The 18,855-nt window shown below is 29.6% G+C and overlaps 1 protein-coding gene across 3 annotated transcripts in view; it reads right to left on the reverse strand.

The window, feature by feature from the left end:
- LOC122523000 (TOX high mobility group box family member 3-like) overlaps positions 1 to 18,855 on the reverse strand; it is a 380,641-nt gene that overhangs the window by 24,731 nt on the left and 337,055 nt on the right. For all 3 annotated transcript variants that reach the window (XM_043644494.1, XM_043644496.1, XM_043644495.1), the window contains exon 3: positions 16,183 to 16,236. In XM_043644494.1, the coding sequence (XP_043500429.1) occupies positions 16,183 to 16,236 (54 nt within the window). The remainder of the gene's footprint in view (positions 1 to 16,182; positions 16,237 to 18,855) is intronic.

Below are 18,855 nucleotides of genomic sequence, written 5' to 3' on the forward strand. Positions count from 1 at the left end.
TATTATTATTATTATTGTTTCTTTTTATTGCTTTCTATTAGAAATTCGAGTACTTTTTCTACAAACATTTTCTCATACTTGATCAATTATTACCAAAGAAGTGTTGAAGTTTGTTACCGTCCCTTTTTCGTTTTTTTTTTTTAAACAACAAAACCCATCCATTTTATTAATCGTATCTATGTTGAGAGTAACTTTAATAATCTGATAAGAACTAATAATCCAACGTCTAAGTTTAAATAAAAACATGTTTACGTTTAAATCGCATAAAAATATTTAAAAACGTATGAAACTATAAAAAATGAACGGAAAAATTGATATTACATTTTACGATGAATAATAATGTTTATTTTATATTAGAGTATATTAAAAGCGTGAGAGATACGTCGATTTAATTTTCCTTAGCAAATTAATATCAGGTATATAACCATGCAATTACAGTTATCAAAATAATCCCAACGTAGCAGAAGGGGCCATTGACTTCTATTATTATTAATATTATAGGTAAATATATATATTCCGATTTTATCTTTTTTTTACATTTTACAAAGAATGATAATAACGTTACCAATAAATTCATCTCTCTCTCTCTCTCTCTCTCTTTTATTGTATACATTCATATTTTAATTAATTCAATTATTCATGATTATTTGCTATTAGTATTAATATCATCATCATTATTATTTTTATTATTATTATTTCGTTCCATTTTATTTTGCCCCTTTTTAAATATATATTACATTTATTTATTTTTAACATATTGTGTATAACGAAAGCTAATAAACCTTATTAATCAATTTCTCTCTCTCTCTCTCTTTATTTCTCTTTAAATGGAAACACAAAAAGCTCGTTTATTCTCTTGTTCAGAGAATTGCGATGAGGGGGTTGAATGGGAAGAGGAAGGGATGAGATGGGGTGAGATGGTGGGGGGGGGAAGAGAAATGGTAGTTTCCTTGTTCGATATTGAGTAGTAATTGGTGCGAATATCGTGTCCAGGCGTGGCCAATGTTAAACAAATAAGAGAGAAAGAGAAAGAAAATGAGAGAGAGAGAGAGACAAAGGACAAAGGATAATAGAAACGGAAGAGAGAAACACGATTAGTTTAATATCGCTAAAGACGACGACAACGACGATGCAGGTGTGCCAGAGTACAGGTGGGTGGGTAGGTGGGTGGTAGTGGGTTCTCTTTTAACGAATGTAAAGTAAATTTATATGCACCATTAATCCCTTTATTACATCCTATTCTCTAAACTCGCTTTATCGCCAAATTCATTTTATTTTACCATCCTCCCTCTCTCTTTCTCTCTCTCACACACACACACCCCGAACCCCGAAACCAACCCCCCCCCACCCACAACCACTATTTCTATTTCTTTTTCTCTTTCTTGCACGACATCGTTATTTCGAACGATATTACGAAAGAAACTTGCTCGAATAAAACGACAATGTAACAATGTATGTATATATATATATACATATATATATATATATGTATATATATATATAAGTAAACTTTTCCCGTTCCGTGATTTTCTCGAAAAGTAAAATAAAGAGGTAAGATATAAAAGAAAAATAGGAAAGAAAAAGTTTTAGACTCAATTTTACCGAATAAAGTCGAAGTCTATATATATGTGTGTGTATGTGTGTATGTATGTATATACACGTATATATGTACGTGGTATATATATATTCTCGACTAATCGAGGAAAGTTAATTGCCATTTTTCTTCGACAATTTTCTTTCCTCAACCACCCTTCCCCTACCACCCTTCCCCCACTCCTACTTTCTTTTATATCTTTTTTTTTCTTTTTGTTATCTCGCTGATAGTAAATTTTCAAGAATTTGCGCTAAATTAAAAGGAAAGAGATAAAAAATATGAAAAAAGGTAGAAAAAGGGGGAAGAGTGAGTAAACAACTGGTTTTGTATCGAGATAGGAAGAAAGAAGAAGAAGAAGAAGAAGAAGAAGAAGAAGAAGATGATGAAGAAGAAGAGGAGGAGGAGGAGGAGGAAGGTAGTAAAGGAGAAAAAGCAAAATCTCTTTTCTTCGTCGAACTAAACTCGTTTCGCCATCTCGTTAAAACTTGCGCTTCCCTCACTAGCACCCCTTTCCCTTCCTACCTGCACTACTCACCCACCCACAATCCTAACTCTTTTTCTTCTTCTTCTTCTTCTTCTTCTTTTTCTTCTTCTTACTCAACAAACTTCGTTCCTTTTCTCGCGAAAATATTATTTAGATGGATTCCCGTTCACCAAGAGATAGACGACTTTCTCAGTTAAGTTTTTTATTTATTTTTTTCTTTTTCTTTTTTTATTTAGATAAAGCTTCAATTTACGAGCCAATCATTTTTACTTTTTAACAAAGATTCTAATATAACTAAATCGTCTTTTATTTTATTTTATTTTTTTTTTATTTTTATTATTATGTCCTTTTCTTTTCGTTTACTTTCCTTTTTTCTTTCTTTTTCTATCTCTTTCTTCTTATTTTTAAAAATAAAAAAATAAAAAGAATCGAGTTTACTTTTCTCATAATTTTTTGAATTGATTCATCGAAGATTAATAATCCAAATGTATAATTACACAATGATAATAATTATATTCTATGTATTATTCAATTTCGTAATTATTTTTACGAGCAATGAAAAAGTATTAAACTTTCCATCGTGTTCCCGATGATTCATTGTAAATGATGAAAAGAAAATCTAAAAAAAAGTGTTTCATAACGTGAGATTCAATTATTATTATATATTATTATTATTATTATTATTATTATGATTTATTTTTCACGAATTAAACTGAAATATATAATAAGGATTTCATAATAAGCTTGAGTATGGTTATACGTATTATTAGTTACGTAATTTTGAGTACATTTAAGTTAACATCATTATGAAGTTACGAAAGAGAACTTTAATTTATTTTATTTAATCAAAATTATATACAATTTGATTTTTGTTCTTCCCGTATTTTACTTCTCTCAAAATTTAAAACAGAAGTTAAGTGATTCCTAATAATTTAAATCTAATAACGATTCGTAGTATTAATAAGATCTCTCGCGTAATTATCTAAAAAAAAAAGAAAAAAAAATATATCGAAGAAAAATATTCTTAAGAATAATTTAATTATTGCAAATTTATTTCATTACAATTAGATTTAATTTTTATTACGATAATAATTACGTGGTAGATTATATTTCTCGTAATTATTATACCACGACACACAGAAGATAAGATTAAAGAGAAAAAAAACAACAAAAAAGAAGAAGAAGAAGAAAAATTAATTTGAAATAAAAAAAGATTAAGAAAGGAAAGAAGTAAAAAAAGAAAAAGGGTAGGGTGGATGATAAAGTACGTTGCAAAGATAATTAATAAAACTGGCGTTTGCGGAGAAAGTTTAGTTGCATGGAAGCGTGACCATAGAATTAACGATTCTCGTCAGACATATGGTATATAAGTTTCGTATGACGAAAGTTTTATGAGAATAAAGAAAATCAAAGGATATAAAGATCAAGTAAGTGTGTGGTGTGAGAAAGATAATAGAGGAAACGTATTCGCATACATATAAATATAAATATATGCATAAACATATACATACACATATACATATACATACACATACATAGACATATACATAACAAAAAACATATACATATACATATACAAAAAACATATACATATACATATACATATACATATACATATATATGTAAGCTTTGTATGCATGTGCCGGTGCATTGAGTGATTAGCTGTTTGAATGTGGCGCCATCTTGCAGGAGTGACAGTCTTGAAATCTGGCAAGAGCGTTTTAAAAGTTTAGTAGAAAAGTCTTGTAAATTAAATTTAATTGAAAACGCATTAAGATTGGCATCAATTAATAAAGAAACGGGAGCATGAACTTTTAATTGTTGATTCTCTTATTTTAGGTTAGTTGATCACGTGTAAATATTGTCAAATTATTAACCTAACCTATTATGTTTAAATAAATAATTCTTATTTTAGACGAATCTAATTGTGGTTCTTACTCTCAACAAATTAAGGATTACAAACATATTATATATATATACATAAATAACATATACATATACATATACATATATATATACATATAGGGAGACACATATAACAAATACTTATAGTAAATTCATAGTTTGACGCTACCAAGGATGAAATTTATAGCATATATCGATTATTTTAAACGTTAGTTAGGTTACCGTTGTTTCTCACAGCTTTCGAAATTTCATTTGAGAAGGATAAACGATCACGAAATAGACGACAACGTAGACGAAAGGTAGACAGACAAGGTAAGCAAGAAAAAGAAAAAGAAAGAGAGAGGGAGGGAGAGAGAAAGAGCGTAGGTTGCCTGCCTTACTCTGTTGTACACCGGAAATTGAAATTCCATTCCGCGTCCGGGAATTCGAAGGCACGTAGAAAACGTTCCTCGTAAATCGTCATTCGCGTAAAAAAGGGAAAGAAACTCTTACGAGTAAGACGGAAATTCTCTTCTTCTTTTCTTTTCTTTTTCTTTTCTTTTCTTTTCCTTTTTCTTTTTCGTTTCCGATAAAGAAATTTAATTTTAATTTTTTAATCCTATATAAAAAGTGAAAAAAAAAAAAAAAAAGAAAAATCCACGATTTTAATCTCCTCTACTCATTTCACATTTATTTCTTGTAAAGAAATTTTATTTCACTTCAAAAGAAAAAAAAAAAAAAAATACTCGTAAAGATGAAATTTACATTTCTATTTCTACATTTCCCTATATATATATATATATTCTTTCTTTTCTCCGATAAAGAGATTTAATTTAATTTTTTAATTCTACAAAAGAAATCAAAGAGAACAAATAAAAAAATCTACATTTTTCTCTCTCTCTCTCTCGTAAAATTCTTTATTACATTTGACCTTTTTCTAATGAAAAAGAAACAGAAGACGAGAAAAAAGAAACAAAGAAAAAAATAAAAAAAAATAAAAAACCAGAAAAAGAGTTGGACTCGGTCGATAAAAAAGAAAGGGATACACGAGTTAAACTTAGAAATGAGAAAAAGAAAGATATAAAACGTCGAGGAAGGATATATATATATATACATGGCATTGAAAAACGACTTTCTAAAGAAATAGGTAAAGTGAAGAAGATGAGAAGAAAGAGAGGGATGATGAATAAAGGAGAAAGAGAAAGCAAAAAAAGAAAAAAAGGAGGAGGAAGAAGAAGAAGAAGAAGAAAAAAAAAAAAATCCCCGGTCGTTATAAAGTATAGAATTGGATGAATCTTTTACGTTTCTCTTGAAGTAGAACGACATCCTCGTAAAAAGGGTTGCCTATGTGTAGGCGTTGGTGTAATGCAACGTTTTTCATACGATTTTCCCCGAGAAAAAAAAAGAATAAAAAGAAGAGAGAGAAGAAGAAAAAAAAAATCAAACTACAACGCAAAACATCAACCAGTCAGACAAAATCATAGAATATTATCTCAACTATAATACGTAGTTATAAACCTTTGGCGCTTACAACCTGGGTCGATATTATGAACCACCGTTCGGTCATTTGTCAAATCGATTAAACTTTGCCAAACAAAAAACTAGAGAAAATTGATAAAGTTATATAAGTAAAACTGTATAGGTGTATACGTGTGTGTGTGTGTGTGTGTATGTATATCATCATCATTTATTCATTCTTCACTGGCAATAAAAAGTTTTTTCATTTGGTGATACGACGACGACGACGACGACGACGTTGAAATCTAATTATTAAAAGGGGAATATTTATTTTTTTATTTTTAATACACATAAATATATAGATATATATATATATGAAGTTGTTAAGCATCAATCAAACGTTTTTGGAATATATATATATATTATACGACATACTCAAATTTAATACTAGCCTTATTACGGGAAAAATGTTTGAAAATTTTTTTAATTAAAATTCCTCGCTCTATGTTATTGCTTTTTCTACGTTGGAAAAAATATGATTATGATGGCTATAATTATAAATATTACGGATATTTCCGTTTTATTATTATTATTATCTTTTCTTTTTTTTTTTTAATTATTTTTAAGCCGACACACTGAAATATAAATTAAATACGAATGTAAAATAAAATTAACAGTAGGTAGATCTAAACTTACGCGGACATGCACATAAACATACATATCTTTTTTCATTAGATTATCTCATTCCCATAACAATATTTTGTCATATAATTAAATGAAAAGAAAAAAAAGGAAAAGCAATATTAATAATTTTAAAAGTGTAGTTTAATAGACATGCCCAGCAAACGCGTCTCATAAATATACAAAACTAATCCTTATTACCTTTCTGTTTATCATCATATATCTTTCATACCCATAACAATATTTTTCTATAATCATGAAGATAAAAAAAAAAAGAAGGAAAAAAGAAAATAAAAGAAATAAGAGTAAAAAAAAACAAGACGCGGACGGACGCGAATCGATCGACCGAGAAGACGTCAATTAGTTTAATAAACGTTCTTGTTACGTTTATCGTCGAAGAGAGCTTCCACGAGAGAAAGAGAGAGAGAGAGAGAAAGGGAGGATAGGTGGGAGGGGTAGGGGGTTCAGGAGAAATCGACGACGCACAGAAAAGCCAAACTAACGTGCGCGCGCGCGCACAACTAGCTAATTAACGAGGAGCACTGGCTGGGCGAGAAGGATAACGAAGTTTTGCTTCTCTCCTCCACCTCCTCCTCCTCCTCCTCTTCCTTCTGACCCTCTCAACCCTTTCACACAACCCCCAACCTCCCCCCACCTCTTTTTCTTCTTATAGCTCCTTCATCGTCGTTTCTTTCTCACGGGCCGATTAGAAGGGCGATAAAATCCGTCGTTGGCATTAGTTAATTAGAGGTACTACACAGTTATGTATTCGTCTATACTTTACTCAAGTATTTCACTCACTCTCATTTCTTTTCATCCTTGTCTCTCTCAAGCCTTCCTTCCTTCTTTCCTCTGTTCTTTCTGTCTTTCTTGCTTGCTCGCATTTCTTTCTCGCTCTCTTTCTCTCATTTTTTTATTTTCTTATTCTTCTTACTCACTCACTCACTCACTCACTCACTAACCCTTTCTCTTCTTTCCTCTGCGTCTCTCTCTCTCAATCCTTTCCATTCTTCATTTATTCTCTCTCTCTCTCTCTCTTAGTTTTTTCTCTTCTATTTTCTTATTCTTCTCACTCACTCACGCACTCACGTCACTCACTCACTCACGAACCCTTTCTCTTCTTTCTCTCTCTCCTCTCAATCCGTTCCTTCTTCATATTCTCTCTCCTCTCTTATTTTTTTCTTTATGTTTCTTATTCTTCTCACTCACTCACGCACTCATCACTACCCTTTTCTCTTCTTTTCTTTCTTTCTTTTTCTCTCTCTCTCTCTCTCTCTCTCTCTTATTTTTTTTTCTTCTTATTTTCTTATTCCTCTCACTCACTCTTTCACTTTTATTTTTTATCCTTTCTTTATACCTTTTTCTCGCTCTCTCTCTTATTTTCTTCTTTCTAGTTCTCTTATATTCTATCTCTCTCTCTCTCTTTCTCTTTTACACATACATATACGTACATATATTCTCTCTTTCCCTTTTCTATCCCCCTTTTTTATACCATTGTCCTCCTGTAGCACCCTTAATAGCAAGTAAAAAAAGAGAAAATAAAAATCTGCTCGGGCCTACCACTCGTAATCGGGTTTTTGTGATTAAAAGAAAGAAAAAGAAAAAGAGAGAGAGAGAGAGAACGGGTGACGTTCTTCATCTCGACGATTCGCTAATTAAACTCTAATTCATCCCACTACTGTGATCGGCCATTCTTTTTATTCTTTTAGATTTTATTTCTCTCTTCTTCTTCGATATAGTTTTCAATGATTTGTTTTTTTATTTTTTTTTTTAGCGATTGCTTCCCACGCAAATGGGTCCAATTTTTAATCGATCGATGTATACCACCCCCCCAATCTTCCCACCTCCTACTTTCTTCATCTTTCTTCTTCCTCTTCTTCTTCTTCTTTATTTTTTTTTCTTTTTTTATTCTCTTTTTACGAGGTAAAGTATTAAAAGAAGTAAGTAAGTACAAGTTTCTATAGTATCCAATCCAATCCAATCATCGAATTACTTTTCTTTTTTTTTATTTTTTTATCGAAAGTAACTTATTTGAGAAGAAGATTGAAAACGATTTCTTCGTGAATCGATAAAGAATAAAGACGATACGATCTTTTCTTGATGGAAAATTTATATAATTTTGTATGTGTATGCGTATCTTTGTATGTATGTATGTATTTGTATATATATATATAGGTATAAAAACGAGGAGAGCGAAAGTACGTTCCATTAATCGAAGAAATCTTAATGATGAACGGCCACGTCCATAAAACGTCAATGTATTATATGGAATATTAATTGAAAATATATTGAATTGTTGTTTGTATCTCTCGAGTGTATGGAAAAATCATTTTCGAAAGCTTTTTAAAAGCTTTTCTGTAATTTAATATAACTGCAAAGAGAATACGAGGAAAAAAAGAATATAAAGAAAGTGTAAGATAAACGATAGTTGGGATGAAAAATAGAAATCATTTTGATTGCAATTGTGTTGTTAAACAATGTGTAATTATGCGAAACGAATATTTCGTAAAGTTAAGAATAAAAATGTATGCAATTGTGTTTGTTATCTTTCCTATATGTTCTACATTACCGACTGATATATTAAATTCATCGTTCTTTATTACCGACCGTTCACTAATAAAAAGCTTTCTAATGTAAAATACAAAATTCCCGCTTTTCTGCATTACCGATCGAAATTTTTAAATTGAAATATTCGATTTATCGCATATGTAATACGAATTATGAAATATTTGTTTATTTGCATGTTATTATCATCGATCGAATATTTCAAACAATAAATTACGAATTACGCGCGAGAGATATATCGATTTATTTATTTTAATTAATTAATTTAATTTAATTATTGCGTTGTTTAAGCAAATTTGAACAAAATAAAGAAAAAAGAGAAAAAGATAAAGAAAAAAAAAGAATAAAATAAACAAACTCGGTATACACACGAGGGGATCGATTTATTTCATTATATATCTATATATAAATCCATTTAATTAATTAACAAATTACTTTTAATATCTGTCTCATTATTAACCGAACGCGATTATTTAAAAAAAAAAATAGAAAAAAGAAAGAGAAATGAAAAAATAAATACGAAATTGATTTTAATTAATTAATTATTAATTAATTGATTAAACAATTACTTTAGAGTCAACAATTTCAAATCGGACGAATATATTTAATATTACACGTTATACGCCCACGTACTCATTCTCGTCGTTGATGATGTATCATCAAATGCAAATAGTAGGAAATATAGGGATTAGTCAGCGTGTATGCTTAATTATCACAATTGAGATCAATTACGATAAATCGTTCGCCTCCTCCTCCCCCTCCTCCTCCTCCTCCTCCTACTCCTCCGCTTGTTGTTCTTCTTTATCTTCTTTTATATTTTTTTAATTTTTTTACTTTTCGTCATCATCATCATCATCATTATCATCATCATCATCATCATCATCATCATAGTTGTGTGGTTGTTGTTGTTGTTTCCAAGGTCCGTCAATAATTTCCAGAGCACGATATAAATCAGTCATTTGTCAGAAAAACCCCGACGTTTGCGATTAGCTCCGGTTGGGGACGGTATCTTTGTCACAAAGTAACTTACATAGAGAATGTTTTCTTTCTTTATTTCATTATTTCATTCTTTCGTAGTTGTTTGATATGTGTGTGTGTATGTGTATGTATTGATATATCGATTCGACATTCTCTACACGTTCAATATTTAATTCGACGAGAAGCAAGTTGTTCAGTCAAGCGCTTACTACAAACCAACACCAATAACCACCAACATACACGAATACACACATACACAGATACAATAAATCGACAATTTCTCTTTCCCCATCTTGTCTTTTTCACATTTCATTAAATTTTTTTTTTCCCTTTCCTATTTGTATTTTTTATTTTTCATGTCGCAGTTAACAACGCAAGACACCTCGATATATATCGGATTTAACAAAAATTACATTTTATTAGCAAATATATTTTTTATACATATGAAACATTCACCACGTTTGTTTCATTCTCGAATTATATTTTAATCGAATTAGTGTGTGTTCTGTTCTCTAAAAGAAGAGAAATGATCGTACGTTGAATTTTATTTCAATTAACCAGGAGGGAAAAATATAAAAATGAAACGCTATTCGTTTCTTTCGTTTAATTTTAATTAAAGTAGAAGAAATATTAAAATATATATATATATATATATATAATAATAATAATATAATAATAATAATTCAATAATATAAAAAAAAAAGTAATTTATTAAATGGAACAGGAACAACGCTGTGTCTCAAATTGAATATAAAAAAAAAAAAAAAATTGTTTTCGATATTCCGACAGGAGTAGGCGTGCATTAGGAATATTAAAACTGAAGAGAGGCAACAAACACAGTATTAAATTCTTCGCTTGGTATTTCAATAATCATAAATTGTACCATATAAAGAAAAGAAAAGAAAAGAAAAGAAAAAAAGGAGTGACAGGGGGGAAGGAAAAGGAAGGAAGAGAGAGAGAGAGAGAAAAAAAGCCATTAACATACGTCCTTCTAGATAAACCACTTAATATTATAATTTGAAACACTTTATTCGCTCGGTCATATTAGTAGAATGCGTTTTTTAGGTCAAATGTGTTCTATAAAAGAAAAAAAAAAAGAGAAGAAAATAAAACGTAACAAAAAAAATAACTGTACTTTCAGTGGCACAATATGAATAATAATTTAAAATCGAGAATATTATATAAATAATAAATTTAACATTTGAAAAAATATAGAGAAACGAAAAATGTAATAAATATATTTATAAATATATCTCGTGCGCGGATTTTTTGATTATATGAATAAAACGTATCATTTCGAAAACAAAAAAAGAAAAAATAATTAAAAAAACAAAATCCGATAAACGAGAAACCGCAAGCCCGTTCGATTAAATATATTATGCTTCCCCCTCCCACCTCCTCCTCCCTCCTCCACCCTTCCTCTCTTTCCTACTCGTTTATTTCTCATTCTCACAAAACCTAAACCATTTCTTTTCCTATTACTCTCTCTCTCTCTGTTCCCCCATCGTTGGTGTTAATTATCATTCCCCCTCTCCCTCTTCCCTTTCCCTCTCACCCCACGTTTCGTGTAATAGCTGACAACGTAATTGACATTACGTGATCTCGTCCGATTTCAAATAAGCTAAAAGAGCACCACCACCACCACCACCACAACGATGGAACGAACGCGAAATGATACTCTGCTCGTTGTAAACTCTGACGACGAGAGGAGCACGATGAAGATGATGAGAAGGAAGAGGAGAAACAGAGAGAAGAAGAAGAAGAAAACGAGGAAAACGAGAATGAGAGTGGTACCAAGACCCTCCCCCCCTTTCTGTCTCTCTTATCTTTCTTATCTTTCTTTTTCTTTCTAAAAAAAAAAAAAAAACAACTTTATTTCCTTTTTATCGACCTGTTTACATTAGACAAGCACTTTGTCGAATGGTAAAAGAGAAAACACCTTGAAGAGTCATGCGCGCTTACACGCGAACCAAGAATTACATTCCCCCCCTCCCCCCGACCCACCCCACTACCATTACTACTACAAAACTACGTTAATTCCTACGTGTAATTACAATTGTACACTATTATCCATCCAAGTTAGTGTGTGCGTGTTTGTGTATACAGTGATGTATCCAATAGACGATAGGAGGAGAGTAAATGGGGGTTAAGGGGGTGAAGGGAAGGGGGTTGGAAAATAACTAATTCTAGAATGCCAATTAAGGACTTGCATAGTATACTCTACTCTTCTCTCTTCTCTTCTCTTCTCTTCTCTTCTCTTCCTTTTTCTCCTCTTCCATTCTCCCCACCCCACCCGTTTTACTTCTTCTCATCCTAAGTATACGTTAGAAACCCAACAAAACACGTTAATGAAATGAGATATAACCACCGCTCATCGTGAGAACGTACTTTAATGATGATAGCAGAAAAAAAGTTTTTCAATGGAAAGGATAAGAAATGAAAGTGGGGGGAGGGAGGAGGGGTAAGATTTTTTTTTATATTAAATATTTTATATATAATATTTTTCAATATTTTATATAAAATATTTTTATATTAAATATCTAATTCGTTTTTACGGATTATTATTTTACTATTATTTTTCTCTATTTTTCTATTGGATTATTATTTATTAAATAAAATATATTAAAATGAATGATATAATAATGTAAATCGTAAGATCTGATTTGTATATGTATATTTCAAAATGTATTTTGTGCTGCGTCGTTGCGAGATAAATTATATAATTTAATTTCGCGATCAAAGTTCGAGGTTTAATTTTCAATTTCATCGTTAAATCGGTTATTATCGTTTTTTATTATTTCTTTTTCTTTTTCTTTTTCTTTTTATTTTCCTTTTAAGTTCTTTCTTTTTCTTTTTCTTTTACTTTATTTTTTTTTTCTCTCTCCAATGTCAACACATACGTTTTAGAAATTTATTAATGGTCTTACGTCAAAACTTGTTTGCTTTGGAATATCTTTACATTTATTTAAACGTGTTTAAAATTAGAAAATTATATATGCGTGTATATGTATATATATGAAGAAAGAAAAAAAAAGAAAAGAAAAAAATAAAAAGAAAAAAATATCAGATAAAATATATAGACAACGTCGTAGAATTTTTAATGAGCACACATTGGCATATTGTAAATACAAATATCTTCGCCAAGTTTCTTCTTCTTCTTCTTCTTCTTTTTATTATTATTATTATTTTAAATTAACGCGATAATTTTATTATACCGTTTAGATGTTATATTACAAAGCTGGCCAATAAATTTGTCGTTTAACTAAAATTAAACTCGACTCAACTTAACATTAGCTTATTTCATTATTCAATGCTAATCGAAATATGGTGGAATAATATTTATCGATTAACATTAGCGTTCTCAACGCTTATACACGATTTCTCTTTTCACAATGACAAATATCACGAATAAAAATGAAATATATGTATATTAGTAAAAAGGAAAAGAAAAAGACAAAAAAAAATAAGAAAGAATTAAATACGAAACGCAGCAAAAGGAAAAATAAAAAAGAGTTTGATAAGTGAAGAAATTGGTAAAGATGGAAAAAAGTAAAAACAAAAGAATGAAAAATTAAAATTAAAGTTAAAATGAAAATGAAAATTAAAATAAAATGAAAAACGTAGTTTTGACCACAGGCGATATGACAAAGAGAAAAGGGCCGTGTGTGTGTGCAAATGTGTGGAAAATGCAAAAAGGTGGTTGAAATGTTGTGTCGCTGCATGGAATAAAAGAAAAATAGAAGAAATAAAAAAAAAAGGAAATAAAAAGTAAAATAAAAATGTAAAGCAACATTTAATAACGTGTAGAATATGTCAAGGATATTTTTATTCCTGTCTCTACCCCATTATATATTTTTATATATCTATATCCATCTATTTATCTATCTACCTATCTAATCTAACTATCTTTTTCGTAATGGAATATTTCGTAGTGGATACGAAATTAAAATTTCTACCAACGTTATAAACATTCGATCGATAAAGTGTAATTAAAATACACACACATATACACACATATATTATATATTTCGTTGAATAAAAAATTTCTTTCGTATTTACTTGCTGTTCTCTCGATGAATTGAATTTAGGATCGTATAACATTCGGGTTACATTAAATCGGATCTGGCAATACTTGCTGCTTGCGTTTGAAATCTGACACATCATAAAATAATTACATAAAAAAAACAAACTAAAACTAACAAAAGTTATTGCGTTCGGGAAAAATTAATGAAAATAATAATTAAAAAAAAGGAGCGAAAAGAAGAAGAAGAAGAAGAAGAAAAAAAACATGTTCGATGTATTTTTGAAATTTGATTACAAACAAGGGAAGAGGGCAGCAGTGTTTACTCAGAGTTCGGTAAAAAGATTTATGATGTTTATGGACATGATGCAAATATCAGAATACATGCGTGTAACACAAAACTTATTCAAATATTTTCTATTTGGAAAATTCATATATATATATATTCAAAGATGCACTTTGTTCTATCGAAAAGTCGATGAAATCGTAGCAAAAATTGAATAAAACCGATGCACTTGCAGTTGCATGTTCATCGATAAAGAAACTAAACACATTGAACATTTCATATATAATAAAAAAACAGTTTTAAATAATTTTGAAAAGATTGGATACGAAATAATTGGTGGGGGGGGGGGGGAAATATTCTGATATAAATGTGTATTTGAATTTTTCATTAAAATACGAACGAAACTTTTATTCACATATATATATATAAAAACTCAATATACAATTTCGTTTCTACTCCCCCCACTTTGTTTCTCTTTAATCTCTTTACCCCTCCACTATTACACCCCCCCCCATCACCACCAACACCCTTCTCCATCTTTCCCCTTTGAATAATGTACCGACAGCTGCGAGAGATTGCATAATCGATAATATTATATAACTCGTTATTGTCGTTACGTAAGCTCGGTGCAAACATTTACATAAATATTACATACAAAGGTGTAAGTGTACGATGGAAGCAGATATCGAGTGACTTCAGATCACGACAAATAAATATGTGTGTTAATGTTTGCGCGTGTGGGTGTGTGTGTGTGTGTGAACACCATGTTATATTATTATTTTACGTTCCATTGCATTGCATTGCATTGCATTGCATTGCATTGCATTTCTTTTCTTTTCTTCTCTTTTTTTTCGACATTTTGAATATTTTTATTCAAGATATTATTAGATAAAGACAATCTGTCATCAATGAGCATATTTTGCTGAATTTTTATTCTTGATTTTTTTTTCGTTTTAATTATTAATTAATTTAATTATTAATTTCTAAATCAATTTATAACTTTGTTCATATGTGTGAGTGTGTGTGTGTGTGTGTTTGTCGATAATTATAACAGTGGGCTATGCAAATTGAAAACATTCATTTCATGATTTATATATATATATATATATATATATATATATATATATATAAAAGGAAAAATATTAATACAAGGAACAGTAATATAAATTAAATCACAAAATCAATCTTTTCAATTTGCATACCTCACTCCAGTCATAATTATCGGTACCATCATATATACATATAATACAATTTTTCGTTAGTACAATTCTCTCTCGTGTATATTGATTTTTGTCCTTATTTCCTTTATAAATTTAATTAATCTCCTATCCCCCACCCCCACCCCCACCCCCACCCCTAGCCCCAGCCCCACTATGCACATGCGTTGTTGTTGTCGTCGTATTTATTTTCCGTTATAAAAAATCATTATTCATTCATTTGTTTATTTATTTAAATCAATCCGACCCCACCCACCCACCCCCTCTTCCTTCCGATTATATGAATTACGAGCCAACGAGTTATTTTCGAATCGAATGACAAATCCGAGGAATTTACAAAGGGGACAGACAAAAATGGCGGAAGGTAATTATAATCCTGTTTACCTTTTCACATTTATTATTTTATTTCATTTCATTTCATTTCATTTCATTTTATTTTGGTTCTGTTTTGTTTTCCTTCTACCTTAATTCTACAGTTTTTTCTTCGGTACTTTAAGATTGTTTTTAGAAGGGATGGGAACGGGTAGGAGAGGGGGAGGGGTGGGGAGGGGGTGGTGGTGGGAATCGTCGTAGTTAGGTGCTAAAAGAGACGGTAATTGCTTGTAACTCTCCAGGTATTCGCATGAAATATTTCTTTCATCATTATTCGTTTACTTCAATAGGTGGTGGAGGTGTAGGGGGGGGGTGGGGGAGAGCGGAAGAGGATGAAGACCTCGTAAAAAGTTGCTAAGGTAATTCTCGCGAGAGAAAAGAAAAAAGAAAAGAAAAAAAAAAAAAAGAAAGAAAGAAAGTAAAGGTGGATGAAAGAAGTGGAGGTGGGTGGTGGTGGTGGTGGAAGATAATGATGGCCGATGAACCAACAAACCAACCATGAACCGGTTTTTCGTTGTCGTCAACACAACACAACACAACACAACGTTGAAACAGCTTCAGTAAAAAGAAAAAGAAAAAGGAGGAGAAGGAGGAGATGGAACATTCAACTCATGGGGAAAAATTAATCGACAAATCGCTCACCTGGTCAGCCATATTGTAACCGTCGTTCAAGGACAAATCGAGATTGTCGTTTCTCTGAAACAAATGAAGAAGAAGAACAAATATATTACGAGTTAGATATTAATAAACCTAACATAATGATATATTATTAGGTAAATTGTTTATTAAATATAAAAAGAAAAAAGAAAGAAAGAAAGAAAAGAATAATCGTGACGTAAGATACATAGTGTTGTATGTCATTTTCATTTGATAAGGTATGAAGTAACCCATGTAAATAAATGAGAAATAATATAGGCAATAAACATTCCGTCAAGTCAACATTTTTTTTTTTATTTTATTTTCATTATTATTATTATTATTATTATTATAACGTTTCTTATATATGTCAATGATTTTTCTTTTTATACGTACGTTTTCGCTTAATTACATTTATCACATCTTTATATATATATAAAGATATATATTAAAAAATAATATATTAAATATAAATAATATAATTTAATTATTATAAGTAATATATTAAAGTTAAAAAAAATTTAATTATTATAAAAATATATTAAATCTTTAATTATTATAAAAATATATTAAATCTTTAATTATTATAAATAATCTATTAAAGATATTACTAAAAAAATATATATATATATATATTTTTATTTTTAATATTGTTTAATTTCATTCGTCTATCCTTCTCTTTAAACGAAACTCTTCAAATTCATTTATGCACATACGATAAAGTTCGACTACCAACCTCCCCCTACTCCCCCCTACTCCCCCACCAACCATCATTGTATCCTTGTCTCTTGTTCGTAAATGCAACTTAATGTAATAAAATTGAACAAAAGCAAGGACTATGACGACGACTACGACAACGAAAACGAGGAAAGTTATAATTCGTAATTAATAACCCTGTCGTCCGATAAATTCAACGTCCAATTTCCGAGCGACAAGCTCACAAATTAGAGAGAAAGAGAAAGAGAGAGAGTTGCAATTTATGATTTGCAGTACGATAAATATAATATCGTCGGAGGATAAACGTCGCTCGCGGAATATCGTAATGGGAATGATAAAATATTACGATTCGCCAAATATGATAATATAACATTATTATATTTACTAGTTCTAATTGGCCGGGGCAATTAAATTACCGATGGATAATTTGCATTTCGTGTATGCGTACAGTATTTACCGCGTTCGATCGGAACACTCGATGGCTTTAATAGATCCTTAATATGTGTGTATTTGTGTGTCATGTTCACTCTCTGTCTCTCTCTCTCTTTCTTTCTCTGTGTGGGTGTGTATGCGTTTTACGTGCACAGTGGCTGGGTTTATATTTCAAATATAAATAGAAAAAATAAATTAATAATATTAGTATTTCGCGATATCTCCAATTTCTCTTGTTTTATTCAAACTCACATATTGATAATAATAATAATTATTATTATTATTATTATAAATAAGAAAAATAAATATGTAATATAAAATAATGATTGCTATGGTAATAAATGTTTAAACGATGTTTTAAGAATAATATCAGGTTTCAAAGCTGCTTTATTATTCCCATTTGGCAAATACGTTCTAATAATAATAATTATTATCATAAAAAAATAGAAAAAAGTAGTAAAATAATGATTGCTATGGTAATACATGTTTAAACGATGTTTTAAGAATAATATCAGGTTTCAAAGCTGCTTTATTATTTCCATTTGGCAAACACGTTTTAATAATAATAATTATTATCATAAAAAAAAAAAAAGTAGTAAAATAATTATTGCTATGGTATTAAATGTTTATAAAGGATGTTTTAACTTATATAATTATGTATATAAATCATACGTTTTATTTGTTACAATTTATCGGTATGTATTCGAAAAAATATAAATTCAGTATGTATTTCAGGACGAATAATAATATTATATATGTTAAAAATAGGTTCGAGAAAAAGAGGAGGAACAATTTGTAATTTAAAGTTTTGATTTTAAATATTTAATTTAGAATTCTTAATTTCGTACCATTGAATTTATGATAATTATGGAATAAATTTGATTTAATTAACCTGTGATCTTACTTTTATATTATTTTTCTATTCACGAGAACACCTTAAAGGTATACTACTGATATACTCAAAGCTCGTCAAAATCGTCAAAATTTCTTTTGTTTTTCTTTCTGGTTTTTTTTTTATATTATTTTTATTTATTAATTAAATGTTATACTTTATCATCGACTTATTTTGTATACGCAAAATTATTATTCAGTCAATATACATAACTGTACTACAATACGCGTCGTATATCGAATCAATTTAATATTTTTTTATTATTTAAAATAACATTTATCAATATTTGCTTGATTGGATAATATTTACTCTGGGTGCAGCTGTCCCCAAAGGAAATTACTCAAACAAATTTTCGTTCATTTACAAAATTGACGATATTCCAATTATGAATAATTATTATTTCTCCTTTTTATTTTTATATTCTTTTTTTTTTTTAAATTAAATATTATCAATCGAACGGAGATGTCCACTTTTCTTTGCACAGTATTATTAAATTGCAATTATTAAAAAGAAATAACGAATAAACCATACGAAACGTTCAGACTTCAAAACGATTTATTCGAGTTTATCCATTATTTTTATAATTATTATTGCATAATAGTACCCCGTGCAATTGATCGATGAATCAACTTAAATTA

The sequence above is a fragment of the Polistes fuscatus genome, unplaced genomic scaffold (assembly GCF_010416935.1).
Source record: "Polistes fuscatus isolate 324 unplaced genomic scaffold, CU_Pfus_HIC Scaffold6, whole genome shotgun sequence".
Lineage (NCBI taxonomy): Eukaryota > Metazoa > Arthropoda > Insecta > Hymenoptera > Vespidae > Polistes > Polistes fuscatus.